Raw genomic sequence first — 24864 nt, forward strand, 5'->3', positions numbered from 1 at the left:
AAACCATCACTTACAACATAGGCAATCATACATTTTTATAAATGAAAACAAACCATACCAACACAATCCTAGTTGCAAACATTTTACACCACAAACCATACTGACACACTCCCAGTTACAAATATTATACATCAGTTATAATCTACCCAGTCATTTTCGGTCAAACATTACATAGCTCATTTAAGTCCTGCTTTCTTTTAAACCTCATTCCTCCTCTGTATGTATTGTTCCCAGAATACCCATTCTTTTGTATGTAGTTTGCTACTACCCTTTTCGAAAGATTTCACTTCCAGTTGTTTTATCTCTGTTACTGTATTCATTACTTCTAGTATAGTTAGTTTACATTTTGATTTCCATTTTCTAGTAATTGCTTTTTTGGCAGCCACCATAATTAGACACATCACGGCCCTACCATGTCTAGTCAATTCTGATTCTGTATCATACCTCAGAAAAATCATCTCCCTCATCACACCAGTCTGAGCACTCAGCATATCCATCATTGCATCCCGCAAGGAATCCATAAAGTCCACCTACTCACAGCACTCTCAGAAAATATGTTCCAAATTACTTCTTTCTTCCTCATCACACCTCCAACATTTGCTGTCTACCTGAGGAAAAATTCTCTGGAGTCTACATGGGCTATATAAAAATATCTATGTAAACGTTCCCAAGCAAAAATCCTAAATCTTGTAGATTTTGTTGCATATTTGGGAGACATACATAAATCCTCCCATTGTTTCATTGTGAATTGCTTATCCAACCTCTCTTCACAATCCTTTCTAACCTCCTCTAATTGATTCTTATAGTTATCATGCAATATTTTATATGCTTTACTAATTATTCCTTTTTTTTTAACAGCAACTTCTGTTCTAGATTCTACTAAAATCTCTACTAGTGATGGTGTTTTGTTTAGGACCCCCCTATTTCTTTTGGTTTTGCTGTGCTCTGATATCATTCCTTGATAGGGAAGGCAATCTCTAACCTACAGTCCAAACAAATTCTTGGTCTCTTCCCATTCTTTCATCTTTCCCTCTCTAGGTATTTGCTCCCAGTTCCTTGGTTCCCTTGCCAGTTTTCTCCAATAAAGTCCAGCATCCTCTTGCCTATTGTCTATATCCTTAATTGCAGTCAGTCCTATCTGTAGAATCTCCTTTTTCCATTCCCGGGTTGGCTTAGTTCTTATGATACTTTCTGCTACTTTATACATATAATATTCTGTATGATTATTGTTATTCTCCTTAAAGGACTGCATCCAAAATCCCAGTCACTCCTTGTTTCTTGAACCCCCCCCCCCGTTACATCATCCCTTTTTACTTTGAATTATAGTTTTCTGCTTGTGCGGTGTATAGGAGCCTTAACTGTGAAATACCCCTTCAAATTGGGTAATCCCAATCCACCCTGTTCTACTGAAAGAATCCTACTTGACTCTTGCCATCTTCCCCTACTAAATAAAGTCCTTCAGCTCTTTATTAATTGCTATCCACAACTTCTCCTCTGGTTGGTAAAAATATGCCTGACCTGTGTATAAGACTAATTGGATTAAAACATTTTAATTGCTTGTATCTTACTATCAATATCCATATAACAATGCTTCCATTTTCTCAGTTTCTGTGTTATGTTTTGCTTAGTCTCTTCCCACATGTTCTTAGCTGCCACATTGTAATAATTTTAATCCATACTCCTGAATACTTCATTTTGTCATGTCCCATAAATATGGATATTACTGAACCAATTCATTTGTGGGTACATAATTTACTGCTATTGCCTTTGTTTAGCTTCATTAATTTTGTATCCCAAAAAAGATTTGAAACTGTCTCAAAATGTTCCACAACACTGTATGTCTCCTTCTGTTTTTGTCAGGTATAAAATAATATTGTCTGAAACTAGAGCCATCTTTTCTTGACTACCATACCAATTATGTTCTTGAATTTCTGAGTCCTTTAATTTCTTTACCAGTGGTTCTAAATATAATGCAAATAAAGTGGTGAGAGTACACTCTTGCCTGGTTCCTTTGCTCAAGGACCCCAACCACTTTAATTTTCTCCTCTGATCCCTCATAATCCTGCTAAATCAGCCTTTTAATTTTTTTCTGGAAATGCAAATGCTTCCATTGCCCTGCTCATAAAATCCCAACTTAAATGCTTTCTCTGCATCAACACCCACCAACAACAATGGTATTTTCTTACATTCTCCTTCCCTCTGGATCATTACTGTTCTGTTAATGTTGTCATATGTTTGCCTCCTCTCCACAAAACCACATTGATCCATACCTGTCAATTTTGACATTACGTTTGCCATTCCTTTAGCCATTGTAGACATGGACACTTTATAATCGTGGCTTAGTGAAGTGGGCCTGTATGAAGTTGTATCTGTTGGATCTTACCCTCTTTAGGTATTACAGCTACCACTGTTTTCTTCCAGGATGTTGATACTCCTCCTCTTAAAATACTGTTAAACAAAACCTTTCAGATCTTTATCAGTCTTTTCCCCTCATAGCTTCCAAACTTGTACCAGAATGCCATCTATTCCTGGGGACATTCCTGTGGATTGGTTATACATCACAATTTTTATCTCATCTCCGTGTATCCTAACTATTAGTAATTGAGCATCATCTACCTCTAACCTTGGCATATTTAATTCTTCCAGAAACATTTCCATTTACATCTTTTCATGATTTCCATATTTCTCTGCTTTATGTACAGATTTTCATAGAATTTCTGAAATATTTCTAATACCTCTGCAGGATCTCATGTTACCTTCCTTGTTATAGGCTGCGTAAACTTGGCAACAGCCCTTTCTACTTTCTGTTGCCTGAGTCGTTGTGCTAAAAGTGTTTGTGCTTTAGTCTTATTGTCAATAAAAGTTGCCTAACAGCAATCTTTCTAAACTCATGCATTTTATCAAGGTAACCCCTTATTTTCTGCTTAGCATTCTGTAGTTGATCCTCTTCTTGTTCTGTGAGATTCCTCCTATTCTGCAGTACTTTAACATTTGTCAGTCCCTCTAAATAATTCTTGTTACTTCTTAACCATAGCTTCCCTTTCTTTTATTTCCATCCTATTTTTAAACTTCATCTTAATTTTATCCCACTATCTAGCTATATTTTCAGCATTAATTTTTATCCTCTTGAATAGCTCCTGAATAATCTCCACCACCCATTCCTTAAATTCCTCTCTTTTCAACAGATAGGTGGGAAAGCACAATTGTCTCATTTTTATTTCATTACCCTGTGTTTTTATTTTAATTATTATTGGTACATGATCTGAAATAGTTACTGAGTACGTATCAAGACCTTCAAGTAAATGCACATGTTCCTGTGAAATGTAAATTCTGTCTAGCCTAGCCCAGTTTTTGTATCTTGGCTAATAATATGTAAATTCACTCAGAACTCCTATTACTGAATTCACATCTTCCATGCCAAATATTTTCATTAATTTCTTAAAAATCTACCCTCCTTTGTTATACTTTCCCTTCTGGGTCCTCCAGACACATCTTCACTGCTGCAAATCAAGTTCCAGTCATCACCTATAAATAATATTCCTTGCTGAAAACTGATTATTTTTCTCAGAATTTTCTTAAGTTCCATTATAACAATTTTAGGTGGAATATAAGTACATGCCAGTGTAATCCCTCCTCCCTTGCCAGTAGTAGCTTAGCACTGCAAATCTACCATTGTTATCTTTTTTATCCTCTTCTGTCACTATTGGTGGTCCTCTTGCAATTAATATAAGTGCTCCTCTTTTCCTTTGTCCCAGATATCCCTCTGAATAACCATCCTGAAAACCTTTCTTTATCAAATTCACACATTCTGTTCTTTGCAAGTGTGTCTCCTTCAGCATAGCTATTTGCACTCTGCATTGTTTTACTATAGTTCACTATTCTTTCTTTTTTGTATTTATCTGTGAGACCACTGACATTTAAAAACATTACAGAAAGCATCATTGTATTAAAAGTTATTATTCCCACCTTTTATGTATAACATCTTTTTGTTACATGTTTAGTTCCAGCTTTTGTGTTGCATGCATTGGAAATGTGGTAAGGGAGAACACTGGACATGGGTATATATTTTTTGGGAACAGAAGATAGTAGGGAATTTTCTAAGCTGGGTTAAGAAGGGAGGTGATGATTCGTGATCAGCAGTATGGTTTCATGCCAGGAAAGAGCAGTATATATGCAATGTTTGCTCTGAGAGTGTTGTTGGAGAAATTCAGAGGTCAGAAGGAGTTGCATTGTGTCTTTGTGGACTTAGAGAAAGCATATGATAGGGTGCCTAGAGAGGAGTTGTGGTATTGTATGAGGAAGTCGGGAGTGGCAGAGAAGTATGTAAGAGTGGTACAGGATATGTATGAGGGTAGTGTGACATTGGTGAGGACTGCGGTGGGAGTGACAGATACATTTAAGATGGAGGTGGGATTACATCAAGGATCAGCTCTGAGCCCTTTCTTATTTGCAGTGGTGATGGACAGGTTGACAAATGAGATCAGACAGGAGGCCCCATGGACTATGATGTTTGCAGATGACATTGTGATATGTAGTGAGGGTAGGGACCAGGTTGAGGAGACCCTGGAGAGGTGGAGAGGTGGAGATGTGCTGTAGAGAGGAATGAAGGTCAGCAGGGCTAAAACAGAATATATGTGTGTAAATGAGAGGGAGGGTAGAGGAATGGTGAGGATGCAGGGAGTAGAGCTGGTAAAGGTGGATGAGTTTAAGTACTTGGGATCAACAGTTCAGAGTAATGGTGAGTGTGGAAGAGAGGTGAAGAAGAGAGTACAGGCAGGGTGGAATGGGTGGAGAAGAGTGTCAGGAGTGATTTGTGACAGACTGGTACCAGTAAAGGTGAAAGGGAAGGTCTACAAGAGAGTAGTGAGACTAGCTATATTAAATGGGTTGGAGACGGTGGCATTGACAAAAAGGCAGGAGTCAGAGCTAGATGTGGCAGAGTTAAAGATGTTAAGATTTGCACTGGGTGTGACTAGGATGGACAGGATTAGGAATCAGTATATTAGAGGGTCAGCTCAGGTTGGACAGTTTGGAGACAAAGCAAGAGAGGCGAGATTGCGTTGGTTTGGACATGTGCTGAGGAGGGATGCTGGGTGTATTGGGAAAAGGATGCTAATGATGGAGCTGCTAGGTAAGAGGAAAAGAGGAAGGCCTAAGATAAGGTTTATGGACGTGGTGAGAGAGGACATGCAGGTGGTTGGTGTGACAGAGCAAGATGCAGAGGACAGGAAGAAATGGAAACAGATGATCCGCTGTGGCGACCCCCAACAGGAACAGCCAAAAGAAGAAGATGATGGTGATGATTAGGGAAAAAAGAGATGAAGACACTGGATCAAAAGGTAAACAAGGGCATGACAAATGAGTGGACAAAATGGGATTTATTATGGATAAATGATGAGAGGGAAAATCAACAGTGAAACTAATGGGGTTACTGAGAGACATTAATTAGGGAGTATTCTAATGGATGACTCTGTGTATGGCAAAGGCATGAGGCGCCAGAAGAGAGTATAGTGGTCTGACTGTACATAGTTATAAAAGGTGTTTGTTCTGTAATATTATCTTTTAAGGTATTGCCTGATGAAGGTCAAGAGTACATGTCTTGGAGTGACACTTTTATCTTTAGTGTTATTTAGTCTTTAGCATGCATGCTATGCTTTATTTTGATAGATAAAACCTGCAAATATGCATTACTGGCTTTGTGTCTTGGGTGGTTATTAAAAGTATGCTAAAAATGAATTTGTGAGGACACTGACCTTTCATAAGATCCCAGCTGAAGCTGGCAGTATTTAGCAAATGTGGTCTGTTTCAGAGAAAAGGACTGTCCTAACTATCAAGAGTTCTGTCTAGCAGTCTTAAGTATCTTCAGGAAGACTAATGGTGAATTGGAGAAAGGAGGAGTCACAGCTGTTTATTAGACCTTTGGGTGATTGCTTGTAAGATAAAGGGTGTTCAGCTTCACTGAGTACTTACCAACACAGAGTAAGAGAGATTCAGCAAAGGCTGCAGATGGCAAAACCTGCTTAACAGCTGTTACCCATCCTTAACTACAGATTTTCTTTCTTTTCAAGGCCACTAAATTCTACACTCACATGTGCAGCATTTGTGTCCATTACAGGAAAATTTCCATCAGGACAGCTCTGAACAATTTGTAAGGCTGTGCAGCAGTGTAGTAACCAGTACTGGAAATCTTTAATGATTTGTAGCATTGTATTACACATTCACTAATGAAAATTATTATTGGGCCAACAAGTCCTTGTATATGTCTATGCAGGATGTTTGTACAGATACAATATTAAATAGATTCTTCACACTGGCAGGTCCACCTTTCAACATATATTGTAAATCAACATGAAAAGTGCCACCTTTTAGCCATGTCATTGAGAAATATAATTAACTGTGTGGTATTGTGACACTTGGTAGTTTATATTTATGTCAGAGCAAAAATTTCTACACATGGATTCTATGGAGAGGAGATAAGAGTCTTGCAGACTGACCTTTTCTGTTCAACTTCTTTAATGCCAGTTTTTTGTTGCCATTGTAGTTATAACAATAAGGGGCATAGCTGGCATAAGAAGGAAGTTTTTTAATGGCCATGATGAAAAACTAGAACTAGTAAGGAGACAAAGGAAGGATTACTCAGATGCTGTAAACACTGTGACATTTTGTAAATCTGAGTCACTGGTATTTTTCCCCCATGCCTGATGATCATCAGGCCTTTCCCCAGAGTAGACAAGGTCATTCAGTCCCTCCTTTACTTAAAGATTTCACCTAATATGAAGGCAAACAGTTCTCTGGGGTGGTATCATTCAGGCAGTCATGATGGTGATTTGTGCTCTGGTGGAATTGTGGCAGTGTGGGATTATGGTATGGTCTAACCACATCCCCAGAATGGGGTTATGGGCAGTCCATATCACTGCAGGTGCTCACAGTCCTTGCTTCCACATACATACATATATATTCACACACACACACACACACACACACAAAATAAATGTTACCACCCATTGGTGGCTTGGTGATCCTAATGTCCACCCCAGGCCATGTATTTGTATCCCAGGTCCCCTCCCCCAAGAGGACATATGCAGTAAGCAGCAAGTTTTGCACTGCTCCCCCCTCCCCAAGAATGGGTATCCTCCCTTGACAAACACCTTCAACCATCAGAACTGCTAATTGAGTTTGGTTCACCCAGGCCGGAGTCAGGGCTTTATCCCTCTGTGCCATTGGCACTCAGCTCATCCACTGATATAATTGTGTGTGTTTGTAATGTTTTCCTTATTGACTGACATGGTACCTTTGAAAAAGTAGTTTTAAAAAGGCTGGAATCTGATTTATCAGCACAGCAAATACCCGAAAAATTAATATACATTAAATGTAATGTTTACTGTAGTTCTTTCTTAATGACTATCAGAAAAATGTTGTGTCATATACTAAACTCACACAGAATCTACATGTCAAATAGCAGAAGAATATAGATAGATGCACATTTTCAAAGTATGTAAACACCAAATGATGAGTAGCTCGTTGTATGGTAGTGCTTCTGAAATAGTCTTGTTTGGGGAGCTATGTTTTAAATGTCAGCACATTCTGAGTAGTGCTACGGAACAGTCTGCTTAACTAGTTCTGCATTGTATGTGGAAATAGATCTTTTGTACTGTAAACTTTGTTTTGTGTAACACTTTACAATTTCTGTTTTCACAGCTTAATAAAGAACCCGGCGGACAGGGCAGACCTGAAGCAACTCATGGTAAGTAAAATTGGCTTTCAAAATGCATTTGAGATGTACTTTTCTGAGATGTGTATCAGCTTCCTTGTAGTCTTTACTATTGATGTTTGTTAATAGAAAGGAGGATTTAATGTTATGCACAGCAGATGACAAGCACTTATAGGTTAGTACAATTGACTTTGATCAGCATTTATAGCCATAAATTTTCAACAGTGTGAAAGTCCTGAGGACGCATGGTTGCATTTGCATGTCATGGCATTTAGAGTCCATTCAGCTAGCAAAAAAAAAAGCAGAGCACACCTACCACCTTTCCATTTTTTTATTTGCTGTGTGAAGTAAACATTCAGTTCATTTCAACTTTGTCATTTGCTAGGCACTTCCCACCCTAAATTGTTTCACAACAGCATTAAGTTTTTTTTTTTAATAAGATTTACTAAGTGACATACCCTGAGAAAGTCACCGTACGAGGGAGTAGTCTCTGCAGTACTGGGGGAGGCATGAGGGTTGCTTTATGATGTTATCTGTATAGCCTAACCCCCTCCCCCACATGTGAGCAGTTGAAATACCCGTCTTACTACAAGGATCTAAAACCCCACCCACCACCCCCACCACCCCGGTGAGTGCGTACTCCTCTATGCTTGCTAGTGAAGGCCATTAGTTTCCCCCTTAAGACTTCCATTTCCAGTACTTCAGTATTTTTTATTTTAATTTTATTTTTAAAAAAAATGTTGCACATCCTTTAACACATCTAAAGAAACAAATTCATAGAGAGCAAACAGTACCAGCAAGTAACTTACTTTATCAAATAGCAATTTCGAGATGCACTATACAAAGTCAGTATTTCCACCACAGTGCAAAAGGTATATAAGAAAAAAGTAAAAAACTTGACAGTTAATACATTAGGGTATCTTATTATTGCATAGATAATTACCTCTCCTTCTTTCCCGTGAAGCTAATGTCAGCTCAGTCAGTTAGTTGCAGTGTTAGTTTTGCTTAGAGAAAGAAAACAGTAGTTATATTTACTTATATTAAAATACTTTAACCAGAAGAGTTTAAAACCTTGAGGGTGTTTATTGAATGTCTAAAGATGTGCATGTCATCTGCCTGTTTTTGGCAGCACAGGGGCACAGCATTTAGCAGTGGTGCCTTGCAATGCTTGGTTTCCTTAGTTTTGTCCTAAGCTGCAGTTCTAAGTTGTGTCTTTATTTTCTCTTTGTCTCCACATGGGTTTTCACTCAGTGTTCTGGTTTTCTGCCACATCTCAAAGACATGCTAGGTAAATTGGGGATCTTAGAAAATGTGGTACAGGAGTGTGTGCTGTTTGAGAGTGAGTGATTAAATCCTGATGATTTTATATTTCTTGTGCCAACTGAATGTCAGCATAGGCTCCATCCCTCATGACTCTGTACTGGGTTAAGAACTCAGTCAGCAAATTAATCCATTTAATGTTTATATTCTTGAATTGGTAGGAGAAGTTGTTTTATAGCACAGTTTCTGATCGTAAAACAAAACAGTGCATTGAAAATGACTACCATATTTAAATCTTTCCTGTCTGTGATCAGAAAATTTCTCTCCTTCCCTTCCTAATACCAGCTTTCAGATCTGTAGGATAAATCTTTCTTTTGAATCTGCACCTATTTTGACTCCAGTGAATGTCCATGTTTTTGAATTTATCTTTTCTAATATTTTCCCAGCTATTGTAATAGAGACATTTAAAGGCTAGACCTCAGTAGGACAGGCATGCTTTTCAGCTGAATGTTACCTAGGAGTCAGTAACTCAGCAGTAGGCAGATATACTCCCCTTAGACTATGAGGCTACTGCAAAATACTAAACGATTACCTAAGAAAATATTTTAACCTAGTCCAGCAAATAACCTATTTTTTTTTAAATTAAATAAAATTCTCATCTTCCCGAAGGGTTCATCCTAAGAAAAGGGAACTCGCTTCTCCCCATGGAGTGATATGAAGAGGAAGATTATTTTGCTTGATCACATCAAATCTTTTCACATATAGAATATAGTGTAGGTGAAGAAGTTGAAGAATCCCTCATTTTGGACTCTTTTCATTGTATGTACCCTTTATTTTAAGAAAGGACCATTTCAGAGAATAGTCAAGAAGATTGTCTTCACCGATATTATCTGTTCAGCTTTGGACGGTAGCACAGCCTACGACATCAGCTATATCTCCTTTTCTAGATTTCCTCTCATTCTTGACAAACCTCATGTTCACCACTCTTTTCCTCATTTCAGCCTATGATTTTTGCAGTTTTATCTGAATCGCTAGTTAATGCTTTTATTTTTCAAGCCTTTTGTTATTTGAGATGATATATTCCTTCAGTGTTTCATTTATTGGAACACTTTTGAGTGCATTTGATTTATTTTTTTCCTATAAATAACTAGAAGTCATCTCCTATACTAAAGCTAAAACTTGAATTGCTTTTAGTTGAACAGCTGCAGGATTCTTCCCAGCCAGAAATTTCTCTTCTGTTCTCCTTTTCTGGTTGATTTTGGGTTCTCCAAATTACTTCTTTACTGGCATCTGTGTAAGGTAATTACTAGCCAGCAACCAAATGTTACCCAAACTGTCAGTTTCACTGGCCTTTTTTGCAGTTTCTCTTTTCATACTGGGAGAGCTCAAATGACCAGTGTGCAGTCATCCTAGAAATCCAAGTTCCCATACTGTTGAGAGTAATATGTGAAGTTATCATTTAACCCTACCTTCTCCATCATGTCTTTTAGTCAAATTATCTTAATGTATTCCCTAAAAATATGGCTTCTCTATTAGTTTTATATTTCCTAGGGCCTCCTGATAAATCGCTATCATCTGTTATTAAGTTCCAGAATCCCACTATAATAATAGCCCCTGCTGATTTGCTTTTATATCACCAGTATGTCTTGGTTTTTTTTCCCTTTATTTGGGTGGTACATATACATTCACTACTGTTAATCTTTCTCCTTTCTTTAATTATTATCTATCTGCCATGTATATCCACTTCGTCTTGGTCACACTGAAACTGGCATCCTTTTTTATAATGGACATTACTTCATTTCCCTGCTCATCTGTGAGCTGTACTTTGTCATGACACACTTTATTAATGCTTATGCTCATTTTCAAATAGATGTGTTTCTTGTAGTGCTAGTATTATATGTACAATACATGCCATTATTTTCCCTTGTGCTTTATCTTCTCAGCCCATTTGCATTCCTTATCATAATATGTACTCTGTTTATTCATAAATTACTTCCAATCAGCTTACACTTATTATTCCCTGTAACCTTTTACATGTCCCATTCCTCTCTGCATTTTTATTTTATTCTTTCTGAATTTTACCAGACTTTTTACTGCTGCTGTGTATTATTTAATCTTAACATTTCCCCATGAATCCTTCTTTATAACATGAACAAAAAACATTGCTAGCAACAAAGGTTATTTTAAAAAGTATGTACATAGTTGCCTCAGTGTCTCCTTCCACCAAAATTAGAGAAAGTGAGGCAGATCTGGTCCATTACATCACACTTAGTTCACCCTTCCCATTTTGTCACCCCTTTTCTGTTTCTTCTTTATTTTTTTCCCTAATTGTCCCATTTATTGTGAGGAAATATCTGTTCTTTTTTCACTGTTCTTGAATCAAAAGATCATTTTCACTGAGCATATCCACTCCATTTCAGCTTCAGACATATCCCCAATGATGCTGCAAAAATCTAAATCTTTCTCCCATATTCAGTAATCCCTCCTTGCCTGTCTCCTCTATCTAAATTCACCCATCTTCTTTTGATTAAGAAAAAAAAGCGAAAGAGAAGAGCTATTTATGCAACCTGTCATTAATTTCACTTTGTTCCCCTTTAAGTCCCCTGCGTGTGTGCTTTCTAGGAGTCTTTGTTCCCATTGCTTAAACTAGAAGACTAGACTTGTTTAATTGGTGATTTCCTTTTTTGAATTGTACCATGAATGACACAGCTGTATTCCTTGCTCATTCATCCAATCAAGCTCTTCCTCTCAGTTTAAGTCACACCTGCTTCAACTTTAACTTTTTCTTATTGGTTGTTTAAAATTATTTTCTGAATGGGAACATCAGTTGCCATTGCATCCATATCTTATTTTCTAAAATCCTCATTAAAGAAAAGGAAAAGAAGTTGACCTTTTAAACAACTATTACTTGTATAAATACTGACAGTATAAAAGCCTTGAAACCTTCAAATCTGATGGGTTATATTTTCAACACCCTCCTTAAATTGTCTCGATAATTGGAAAAGAAAATGCAGAATATAATGTCCAAGCATTTAAAATATGCATTATGACATTTATTTTGCTAGACATTTAATGTTTTATGTGTTTACTGTCTTATCTACAGATACCTATTTAGGGCTAAAGAGATTTATACTTTACAGTTCTTTCTCAAGCAATTCCATTTCAGACAGTGTGTATTGCAGTTCATCCATCACTGACATTCTGACTTTTCTTGTAAAGTCCTGTACCTATTTTTCTTTTTCCATCATCTTTCTTTTAAACGTTGGAAAAAGGTTTTACTGGCATTCTGTGCACTGTAAATCTTGGATGAGACACAATATTCTCCTTTTTTTCTAGTGCCGAGGTTAGTATCATCCTGTGTAACTTTCTATCATATCATATTTCTTTACTATATGCAGTACCTGTTCCTCATCTAAAAATTACTTGCAGCTATTTGAAAAAACATATTTTCATACCTGTTGAGTGTAGTGCATATTTCTACACCTTGGAGATCTTATAGATTCGTAGGTGTATACTATGCTAATGACCACATGGGCCTTTTTAAGCTTAGCCATGCATCCTAAATGTATCTGAAAAGTTTTGTACCCTAAGGTTATTTTAAGGGGTATATGTAGGCCAGGACATGGGTAGTCAAACATTTACAGGTTGCCTGTGTTCATTAGAGACAAAAGTGGCAGATCAGGGGTGAATTTCCATTCACCATCCACTAGTCCAAGTTCTGCTTGAATTGGGTTGGGGAAAGAACTCTTCTTCACATGGATGGCAAGCCTGTTCCAGATAAGCTGTAGTCTCTGAGATACATACCTGTACCACCTGGATTTCCTATTTAAGTCACAAATAAGGTTTAAGTCCCTAGATTTGTAATTCTGATGCTGCTTGTTTTGCAGATATGCAAAAGGTCCCTGAAAGCAGGATCTGAAGCTGTCTTGTATGCAAGGCGTAGATGGCCTGTCAACAATCCATTGGAGACAGTGTACAGGAATAGGGCCTTGAGGTGATCTGTGTAGTATATTTTGTTTACACTCTGTATTCTTTTTGTGTGTAATATCTATGGATGTTCCAGTTCTTGTGCATATCTGGTCAGGTATGTACCGAAGTGGGCATTGTCCTCAATGATTAGACTGATGAGGGGCAAATACAGTGGAACAATGACTTCTTTAGACCTACATGCTATACCCTTACTTATACGTTGTGCAACATTGAATGATTTCCTTACTACCATAGATACATGATGGTCAAAGGCCAGGCTACTGTCTGTATGAAACCTCAAATCCCTGGCTACTGGGTCTATTTTTAAGAGTGTGTTATCAATGAGATTGTCTCCATGTGCAGTCAACTTCACAAACAATAGTATTATGCATTTCTTGGTATTGAGTTTTAGACCATGACTCTGGCAGCAGTTATTTGGGTCAGCCTTTTTGGAGAATATTAGTGTCTTGGAGAGATTCTGTGACTGAACCTAGTTTGCAATCATCTGTAAGTTTGGTCAACCAGATGGCTTTGATGTTGGCCTTGACTTCAGAAAAGTAGATGCCAAAAAGGCATGGATCAAGTACAAAGCCCGGAGAGACTCTGCTAGTGATTGGACTCTTTGTGGAGATGGTTCTATATTGAGTGTCAGCCGGCTATCCAGTGGGTGACATAAGGGTTTAAACTTAATTTTGTGAGTTTGTTTATAATGCCTGAGTGGAATATTGTATCAAATGCCCCTGCCAGGTCAAGGTAGGCAGTTGCACCATTTTTGTCTTGGTCATTTGCTTTGGTGACCTTCCCAAATAAGTCCACCAGGTTAAGTAGGTACAGTCTGCCCCCTGACAAAACCAAACTGGGTAGGATCCAGTCCCTGAACATTTCCTATGTCATTGTTAATGATTACCATGATATTTTCTTCCCATGGCTTTGCATTTGAGACTAGTCAAACTTATGGGTCTGAAGTTACTGGGGTGTATAGATGCCATACCCTTGTGCAGAGGGATGACAGTTGCAATTCTCCATTTGAATGCCACAAAGCCTGTCTGGAGGCTACAGTTAAATAGTTACTCTTGTGGTCCTGATAGGTCATGCATCATTATATTTAGGACGCATCCTGGGATATTTTGGGGCACAGTGATACTTTGCTCTTGACCTTGGAGAGTGCATTGAGGATCTGCCCCCTAGATGTAGTTGGGGGTTATGTTCAATTGGATTTCTTCAGGGGTGGCTGAGAGTGAATTAAGGGTATAATTGGAGCTGAATTGTCAGGAAATAGGTTTACTATGTATTCCAGCCCAGTGCAGGTGATTCTGTTTACAGTTGGTTCTGCACATTGTTGTGTACTGCCTTTGAGGTTAATGACATAGCGAAAGAAAGCCTTATGGGTGGGCTTGGCCTGGGAGACAATTTTTACCTCAAATTTGGTTTTGGCAGAATTGATTTGCCGTCTGAGTTGCTTGTTTAGTTTGAAAAGAGAGTTTTTGTCCTATTGGGCATTGCATTTTCCAATTTTTTCAGTGACTTTCTTCCATTTGTTATACAACCTGTTGATGTTGGGATTCCACCAGGGAGGCTTCTTTCTGAGTTTGTTCTATGGTTATTCTTGGTAGGCACAATTATCTTAATGCATCATTTAACATGATTATACAGGGTTCCTGTGAACAATTCCATATAGGCTGCAGTGTTCTTAGGGTTTGGGATGAAGGGCTTGAAATTTTGCCAGGTTATCCCTTAATAGTAGGAAATTTGCCCTAGAATATTTCCTAAATGTTTCTGGGTCAGCTGGGGTCCCAGAATTTATTTTTATTTCAAAGAAACAGTTGTATGGTCCATCTGTACCAGAGAGGACTTACACTGGGGGGGGGGGTGCAGCATTCTCCTATGTTAGTGAGGCCCAGATCCAGTATGTTTGCACCCCTGCTAGGTGTATGGACCATCTGGTCCAGGGAGTTCATGTTAAAGTGCTGGAATCTTTGGGCCTGCAAGTTTGGGGTTATATATGATTGCCAATTTTATAGTTTGGTAGTTAAAATCATCCATGAGTAAAGCATTAGGTTGAATGATGAATATCTCCAGTAAGTTTGCGTATGTGTTATATGCCTCCTGGGTCATACAGGGGAATCTGTAGCTTGCAAGGATATGGTAAGTGACTTTGCCTAAGGTAAGGTGGAGATGGAGAAGCTCAAGAGCATCATCCTGTTTTTTCCAGCATTGAGGTATGTTTGATTTTGATGTAAATCGAGACACCTCCACCCCTTTATTCCCTCCTTGTGCAGAAGCTAGACTAAATGTGTGGAAGGTGTTGTAGCCCTGCACTGATGAGGTGCTGTCCATGGTTTTCAGTCATGTTTCAGTAACTGTACAAATGTCTGCATTCTCCAGGGTGAGGAGATCTTGGGGAGAGTAGACTTTCTTGTCTAGATTCCTGGCATTAAGCAGTAATATCTTTAGATTTTCTTGTTTTTTTTTTTTTTTTTTTTTATGTCAAAAGATTTTGTCAGTTTAGACTTATGTAAAAAAGGCGCTATGGGAGAAGACAGCATTTTTGCTAATATTCAAAAGCCTAGAGGGGACAGGTACAGACCATACTTGGCAAAGCAGAATGGTCTGTTGGCCATATCTTCCCATGCTAAGAAATATTGTACTTCCTTGGAGTGACATTGAGATCAGTCATCTTCTTGGTCATATCATGGCATCATCCTTGGAGAAAGTTGAATGCTACTTAGTGCTTTACTCATACCAGCCTGGGGCACATCGTCCAAGAGCTCCATTGTGTCTGTCTCCATATGGTCCAAGGAGGTACATCTCAGGTTATTTACACCCACATGAACTTTAACTAAGTTATACTGATAGATGTCCAATGATTTGAGTTGTGTTTATGATCTGGAGAATCCTGACACCTTGGTAGGCAAGTCACCATGACTTTCTCCTTACTTAGTCTGGTAAGTGGGTCATATATATGTCTCACAATGGAGTATCCTATGACCAAAATGTTGGATTGTGTGGTGGCTTGCATTATGGGCTTAGAAGTTGAGATGTGGTTGTATGTGTTGTGGTGGTTTGTATTTTGATAAGAGTGCTTTTGATGTCTCTAAGGATATTTGTTGTGGGTGTAATGTGTCAGAGTTTTTTGTGGTTTAGGAAGATTAAATTTAAGAGCCTCAGCATATGTGGTCTGTGTGTGTCATCCGTATGGTGTGTGGTTGGTGTAATGAGTGCATATGTGACACCTGGTTAGTGTTGAGTGTTTGCGTGCCTGGACTTTGTGTAAATACATCTCCCACATACCTTATCAGTTTGTTTAAGAATTAGTTGGTTGTCGGCAAACAAGCCAATTGCTACATTGCCTTAGGGTGGCCACATTAACCAAGTTAGCTGCAGAGATAGTAAGAAAATTCATATGCATGGTTCCATGCCCTTTTTGCATGATCAGAAGGTTACTATAGGAGTATAGAGGAGTAACAGAATTATCTAAAGCAAAACTCAAAGGAGCAAAGCTTGTGATTATGCAAACTAGTTGTGTTGTGCAAATGAGAACTGAGGTAGTTTCAAAGGTCATTTTATAGAGAAAAAGGCAATTCTAGGTGCTTGCATCTATACAGGGCACTGTTGAAACCCATTATGCGGTGAGTAGCATCACGCAAACAAGCCAAATTTATAGAAGTAGAAAAAAATTATCAAAAAGACTACTTAGCCCTCTGGTCAATGGAACAGTCTCACTTGAAGTCTTCCTGTGTGATTCTCTGCACAGACAGATCAGGCTACCTTCTACTGCCACTAGGAAAGCAGTCCCAAGTCTCCTTAATGTAAAAACCACACTACAGTAAGCTCAAAGTGAATACTAACACAACAGTTCAAACCAGCTAGAAAAACACACTTTTAAAATGACTACAATGCAGATAACAGCAGCAAGGACAATGAAAACCTAATAGCACTTTTGAATAGTAAAGTTCAAAAAATAATTTGAAAATACTGCAGCAGTCCTCTTGAGTATCTGATGAAAGTGTAATATTTAAATACTTGGCTTTCCTAGGATGGCACTAACAGTGGCAACAAAGCCAAATATTTGTGAACGCTGTGATAATGAGCTAAGAGTAACAAAAATGTGCCAAGTTTACAGAAGCAGAAAAATCTGATTAAATAGACTACTTAGTCCTCTGACCAATGAAACAATCTTATTTAACATCTTCTTAAGTGATTTCCAGCTCAGGCAGACGAGGCTCCCTTCTACTGCCACCAGAAAAGAAGTACATCATCTTTTTATTTTAAAACCATATTACAGTAAACTCAAAGTACCAACACAACAATTCAAGCAACTAGCTAGAAGTGCATGCATTCAAAATTACTACATTGCAGAGAGCAGCAGCAAGGACAGTGAAAAACCAATGGCACTTTACAATGGTAAAGTGCAGAAAATAAGATAATTTGAAAATGCGGCAGCAATATTGAGTTTCTTATAAAAATAAAACATTTCATTCTTTGCTAGGATGGTACTAGATGCAAGCTCTGGAAACAGTGCCATGCACATACAGCATTTGTAAGCTCTTTGGAAATGAGCTTCCTTACATAATCTCATCACATGTGGGAATTTTTCTTTTTTGCCTCATTGTCCACGAATATTGACAAAGACCCTTGCCAGCAGTTTCTTCCCTTTTTCCCCGCAGGCCAAAGAGATTCTGTCTCAGTTTGAAAATATGCCTCAAATATCACCAAATGTGGTCATGGAAGTTAACTAGATGACCTTCCTGGAGCAAATTTTCTGTGAGGTCTCCCAATTAATATTTTTTCTTCTGATGTAACAGTCCAGTTTACAATTTGTTTCCTCATGCACTCTAGGCAGTTCAAACCCTCTTCCTTTTCAGGGACATTTGTGAGCCATTGATTCTTTTTTATGTCCTGTCCTCTAGGTGAGTGAGTTTTTAAGTGTCGGGATCTGCTAGAGCGAGTCCTGAAACACAGAGACACACTGGCTGAAAAATGTACTGACATATTCTAAGTCCAAGATGTCCATTTCTAACAAAATTCCATTTCCTCTGAGTTATGGCCTGATACGTTTTGTTTTGGATAGAGGACATTCTTAACTCTTTTTTTTTCTCTCATTCCTTCACTGTTTCATTCTGTTCTCCCACCACGTTTGTAAACCACTTCATCTCCTGGGATCTTTATCAATAACCACTTATCTCATTTTTCTTCTTTTATCCACTCTCTTGACTTCCAGCACAACCAAGTAACCTTATTGCCATAACTGGACTTTCATTGAATATTTCCTATCAATTGACAGCTTTTTGCATGAAATAATTGGTTGACATGGCTTATTTTTTCCATCCTTAACTCACTAGTACCATACAAGGAAACATGAGTCTTTTTTATAAGAAGCACACCTTCCCTCTAGTTCTGTCACCAGCTAGGTCTGTAATCTCTAAATGTATGACAGACTGAAAGTGTCAAAGAAAGGAAGAAGTATTTGCCAGACTTCAGCTATGTCTCAGATATATATAGGACATGGAAGATGTGAAGATGCAGCCAGGCCTAGAAAGAATTAATTTTTTTCCTTAATGCTATGGCTGTTCAGGTAGGAAACTATTATACCTTTAATAAGGCTGGGAGTGTTCCTGGGACTCGGCAAAAGGTGTGTCTTTTGCTACAGTAAATGCATTTGTACTTGGCAATGGATTGTTAGAGGTGTTTGTGGACTTTGTTTAGTTTCTTGCTGCCATGGAGTAGCAGTTGCTTAAAAGTGGCATAGGTCTTTGGTAAATGTTTTAGAAACAGCTGATGAGTAACATTATAATGTGAAAAATGCTTAAGTTTTTTCAAGGAAAGTACTCATATGGGGCATCTTGTCAGATGAACCTTCAGACCTGAGAAAAGAGGTTGTGTGGTGACAGGGGGATGTGGTGAGGAAGTTGAGGTGAATAAGGAGAGCTTCTAAAGGTGAAGATTAAATAAGGTGATTTAAAAAGTTAATGTTGAGTCATTTTAAGTTATGAGTGATTGCAGAATGAAGAAAGAAGAGTGTTGAAAGGCTGATGAGCACTGGATAATATATTGACACTGTAGTATGCAATCTATAGGTAGGTGTGTGTGTGTGTGTGTGTGTGTGTGTGTGTGTGTGTGTGTGTGTGTGTGTGTGTGTGTGTGTGTGTGTGTGTGTGTGTGTGTGTGTGTGTGTGTGTGTGGCAGAGTTTGGAGATTACAAGACTCTGTGGCATAGCCATTTTTCACAAGGGTGTTAAAGCTAGTACCTCAGGATTTCACCCTCAAGTAACTTATCCTTCATTGTCTACTAGCCTGCAGTCAGTTTGTGGAAATTTTTAGACCAGTGGCAGTTATGGGGTTAAGACTTGTGCTGTTCACTTTTATGGTGGTACTCTAAATTTTCTGCAAAATCTCCATGTGTTATTCTCTAACAGGGCTGTCAAGATCTGTCTTGAGCTTTCACCTTCAGTACGTGAAGATAGATTGTTAGAGGTATAACCCACGCACTCAGGTCACTCCACAACAAGTACAAATATGACTCTGTCATTGTCCATGTTAGTGTGAATGACCTGAGACGTACCTCCCTGGACTACATGAAAAGAGACATGGAAGTGCTCTCCGATCTTGTAGCCCAGGCAGGTATGACCCTAGCCCTGAGTAGCATTCTGCCATCACCCAGAACGATGCCGCAGTACAAGGACAAAATGATTGACTTCAGCACTTGGCTAAGCTTCTGGTGCCATTCTAAAGGGATCCAGTATCTGTCTGCCTGGGATGACATGGTCGACAGACCACGATGCTTTGCCAAAGATGGCCTGCACCTGTCACCCCTGGGATTCCGGATACTGGCTAAGGTTCTTGTCGCCCCTATAGTGCCTTTTGTAGGCTAGGTTCAAATGACAAATTCACCACTGTAACAGGAACAGGTAAGCAAAAACTGAGGGTGATGCTACTCAATGCTAGAAGTCTAAATCTCAAAATGCACTCACTCGAGGCACTCCTTAAAATGGAGAACATCGATATCTGTGCAGTGACTGAGACCTGGTTCAAGGCTCCAGAGAGCACCCCTGCACTACCAGGCTATAACTCATACCACACTTTTCGGCCATGTAACCTGGACCGGAACACCAAAGACAGAGGTGTGTCCATATTCATTATGGATATCCACACCTCCAGGCTAGTTGCTCAGCATAATGCAGCCGAAGTTATCCAAGTGCAACTAACTCTGGGCAAAACTGCAATCTAAATTGTAGCTTGCTACAGATCACCCACCATGCCCCAGGATTCCCACTCTTCTTTTCTTGATGTACTGGAAAATATTAGGGTTCAACCAAACACCCTAATAATGGGCGATTTCAACTACCCCACCATTAACTGGGAAAACTGCTCATGTACCAACTCCTTCACTCAACGCTTTCTGGAATTCATAAACTCCAATGCCCTGGATCAACTTATCCACATCCCCACCAGGGGCAACAATATCCTAGATCTAGTCATTACCAACATAAGTGACTGGTGTTCCACACCTGAAGTCAATGCCTCATTGGTCCGATCCCACCATAAGCTAATTACCCTAGATATCCACATCCTGCCCCCATCCCTCATTAAGGAAACCATGGTAAAAAATTTCTCCAAAGCCAACTTCATGCTTCTTAAGACAGAAGTGGTGAACTTCATGACACCCATGCAGATGGACAATACAGTTACGACTACTGAATCCTACATAATTGCACTTTATAAGCACTTACATGAGTGCATGGATCGTGCTATCCCAAAAAGAACCAAGACGTTATCCTCCAAAAAAAGGAAGCCAATCTGGTGGTCCCCTGCCATAAACAAACTGTACAACAGAAGGAAGAAACTGTTGCAAAAGAGAGTAAAATCCCATGAGTGGAGGAGGTCCCTGGTCAGCCTCAGTAAGAAGCTGCGATCCCTGATAAAATCCTGCAAAGCTAGTTATGAAAACAAAATTGCCACTGATTCTAAAGACAACCACAAAGCATTCTATAGCTATGTCAAGAATCTCAGTGGCAACACTCAGATCTGCTCTGAGTTACAGCACAATGGCACAAAATATACAGACCCAACTGATATTGCCAACATCCTGGCAGATAGGTTCAGTGCTAACTTTACCCCCCTCTCACCCCCTAAAGAGTCCATCTCTATACCAGAAGAATGCAAAGTTCCTGTAATCACGGCTGCACAGGTAAAAACCACACTCTCCAAAGCCAGGAACACAGCATCCATGGGACCAGACAACATCCCAGGCTGCGTTCTACACAAACTACAGAACGAAGTGGCACCTCACCTAAGTACCATGTTCAGTCATAGCCTCACCTCAGGCTTTGTGCCTGCTGAATGGCGCACAGCGACGGTTATCCCACTCCACAAGGGGGGAGCCACCACTGACCCCGGGAACTACCACCCCATTAGCCTGACGAGCCTGGTCTGCAAGGCCATGGTACGAATCATCGTGGAACTTATAAACAAAGACATTGGTAATCTCCAAACTCTGGACCCCACCCAGTTCGGGTTTGTAAAAGGCAGATCATGTCTCCTAAACCTGATAGACTTCTTTGAAGCAGTCACCAAAGCCGTAGACAAGGGTAAGGTGGTTCACACAGCCTATCTAGATCTTGCCAAGGCTTTCAACACCATCCCCCACTCTGAAATTATAGATAAACTCACTAAACTACGTATAAATCCCTATGTCACAAGATGGGTTGCCAACTGGCTCACTGACAGAAACCACACTGTGAAAGTAGCAGACTCCAAATCCAACTTCAGACCAGTGACAAGTGGAGTACCACAGGGTTCAGTCCTGTGTCCTCTCCTGTTTGGTATCTACTTCTCTGAAGTATAGGCTAACACAGAAGGTCTTTGGCTAAAGAAGTTCGCAGATGACTGCAAACAAGGAGCCATAATCAAAACTCCTAACGATGTGGACATCCTACAAAAGGGCCTTACTGAGACAGATGCCTGATGTCAAAGCCATGGCCTCAAGCTCAATGCCAAAAAGTGCATTGTCATCCCCTTTGGTAAAAACTCTGTACCCATGAACTACAACATGGGCGGTAATATACTTAACACCGAAAGTGTGATAAGAGACCTTGGGACACAGGTGGACAGTAGTCTCTCCTTTGATAATCACATTGCCACAGTAGTCAGGAAATCCTTCTACGTGGCACACCTCATCACAAAAGGTTTCTCATCCAGAAAAAAAGAGGTAATTGTTCCCCTCTACTCATCACTCATTAGACCCATTATAGAGTACAATGCCCCTTTTGGTGTGTACCTCACAAGACATCTACAACAACTGAAAAGGCCGCAGAAATACCTCACAAAGAGGATTAGCGGCCTCAAACAGATGCCCTACACAAACCGTCTCAAAAAAACTCCAGCTTTACTCCGTCGCATATTGCCTACTCAGAGGTGATCTCTGCCTAACATACAAAGCTATGTCAAACCCAGAGCTGTTGGACATGCTCCACTTAAAGAAATCCCAATCCCTCCGAGCTACACGCTCTAGGGACCTAAACCTTGTCATTACAGTAAACAGAACATGCCAGAGGGATAGATTCCTGTCCCAGAGACTTCCTATACTCTGGAATAAACTACCTGTCTATATAAAACAAAGCTCCTCATTAGCACTCTTCAAGAAAAATCTTGATGATTAGATGGGAAATAGGAAATTCACCCCGGGGATCACCTCTGTGGCTCTGCTCGATAGTGGCACAGGAAAATAATTTTCTTGGGTGGCAAAAGCCAGGGTACCTTTTTGGCTGGGCTTGTATAGGTCCCAGGGCCGATAGCCTAGTACCTACCTATGAACCTATAATTGCTTGTCGTTATTTGTTCAGCTTGTGGTTAGTGAAGCAAGTGACTGAAGAATTGAATATTGGAGAACTGGAAAAATGTACTGGGTCAAGCTGAAACAGTGAGGATGTGGAATTGTTTATCTAGAAAACATGATGTGATTGTGTATACAGTTGCTGTGGGTTTCAGACACAGATGATACTGATATTTTGTAGGAGAATATAACAAGATGCCACATGACAGAGAAAACAGTGCTAAGTGTATAGCTTTGTACCGTGATAAGCCACTCTATAGTCAAAAGAAGTATTTATTAAGTTGCAATAACATGTCGTTTGTGCCAGTTATTGATTTAAATGATTTATGCTTGCTTTTCTGTGCTGCTCCTAAAAGGAAGCATATTACAGCTAATGGGCAACCAGAGGACACTGTAAAATCATTATAATTCCTTTCATTTGAATCATTAAGAATTTCAGCAAAGGTCTAGCTGGTTTATTCTCCCAGGGGCTTTTCAGCTCATACTGGGCTTCTTCAAATAATAGTCATGTTAGTGCAGGTATACCTTCCAAATAAACTTGTAATTGATAAGCAGTACTGTATAAATAAGAGGCAAGTCGTGCTGCAGATTATTTTTAAATGTCACTGTGATGATTTATGCAGAAACATTACATTTTAAGTTACAACTACCAAGGTTCACTCACTTTGCTGTTGTTTTGTACTGGTTATTTATTCTTTCAGCTGCAGTTCCCTATGTCTTGTTTGGTGGATTCACTGAAATTAAGGGGGGTGCGGGAAGACAGCTTCTTGGTTAGAACATTTGCCAGTCAGTTTGCATTTATATATGTAGTTTTCTTTTTTTACCAGTTCCAGTTTTAAGAGGGCCTGAACTGGTTATTTGCATTTTGGGAAAAAATACACATACATACAAATATACATATAGTTACATATCTGTATCTATATATTTGTAGCTAAGCAATCCATTTATATAGCTGTCCACACACACACACACACACCCACGCATACATATGCATATAAAACACAGAGCTGGATCATGGTCAAATGGGCTCTAGGTAGGATAATGGATCAGCCCCCCCCCCCCTCCCGGCAACACCCCACCGCAGCCATTCCAGTGTCCCATTACTTGGCTATTTCTTCTCGGTTACCATAAACACTGTTCAAACCTGTCAGTGTGCATATTATTTTTTCCTTATTTCTACAATGATTAGAGGTATTTAAAACTTTTATTTCAAATTTTATGACACAAACACTAATAGCCATTTGCTAAACAAAACAAATTAACATGGTCTCACAATGAAAACAAACTAAGCATAAATAGTAAGCTTCTCTGTCCTTGAAATACATATTTATTGAAACAGCATTGAAACCCACATTCAAAGAAAATGCATCTGGCCAGTGGCAGTTTTACCTCTGGACTGTCTTCAAACCATAGACCCCTTGCACACATTTTTAGTTTCTTGCATACATGCATGTGTTCTTTGATGCCTCATCCTAACTGTATTAATTTATACTCTTTATATAATACAGAACCACTTGTTAGATAGTGTTTTAAATTTGTAGGTTTGAACTTTTTTCCAGTAAGCAATGAAACAAAACGTATGAACCAGTAATGACAAAATTACCCATTACAGAGCATTTCAACCAAAAAAGGCCACTCAAACTTCTGTCATTACAATCCACCAATGTCTGTCAATATACACAGTCTCTGCAGATGTAAAAGTTCTTTGAGTAATTCCACATTAAAAAGTCTATAACTAATGAAGAGGTTGCCACTGGCAAACAACTTTACATTTCAGTGTTTCATGTACAAATTCAGCGCTTGCTGCCCTTGAAAACTAAATTTCTCATGTTACATTAAAAAAAGGCTAAGCTAGTAATATTGCAGCAGGGAATGGCTATCAAATCAGCAACATGGTCATGACACACTCAGGAGTGCAGTACCCCCACCCCCCTTAAAGGACACAGCAATATTAGCTCTCCATCTACATGGGAGTAGAACCCACAGCCTTTTGCATCAAAGGCAAGTATGCTATCTGTTGTGCTACTAACACTTATGATGACAATTTGCTAAACAAAACAGTTGCATATTAAAAATAGACTTGGCATTAGCA

The 24864-nt window shown here is 39.2% G+C and overlaps 1 protein-coding gene across 2 annotated transcripts in view; it reads left to right on the top strand.

Annotated features, from left to right (window-relative positions):
- MAP2K1 (mitogen-activated protein kinase kinase 1) overlaps positions 1-24864 on the top strand; it is a 1005884-nt gene that overhangs the window by 856324 nt on the left and 124696 nt on the right. For both annotated transcript variants that reach the window (XM_044077867.1, XM_044077866.1), the window contains exon 10: positions 7699-7744. In XM_044077867.1, the coding sequence (XP_043933802.1) occupies positions 7699-7744 (46 nt within the window). The remainder of the gene's footprint in view (positions 1-7698; positions 7745-24864) is intronic.

This window comes from Protopterus annectens, chromosome 7.part0, assembly GCF_019279795.1.
Source record: "Protopterus annectens isolate FY-2018-M chromosome 7.part0, PAN1.0, whole genome shotgun sequence".
In the NCBI taxonomy this organism is placed as follows: Eukaryota; Metazoa; Chordata; order Ceratodontiformes; family Protopteridae; genus Protopterus; species Protopterus annectens.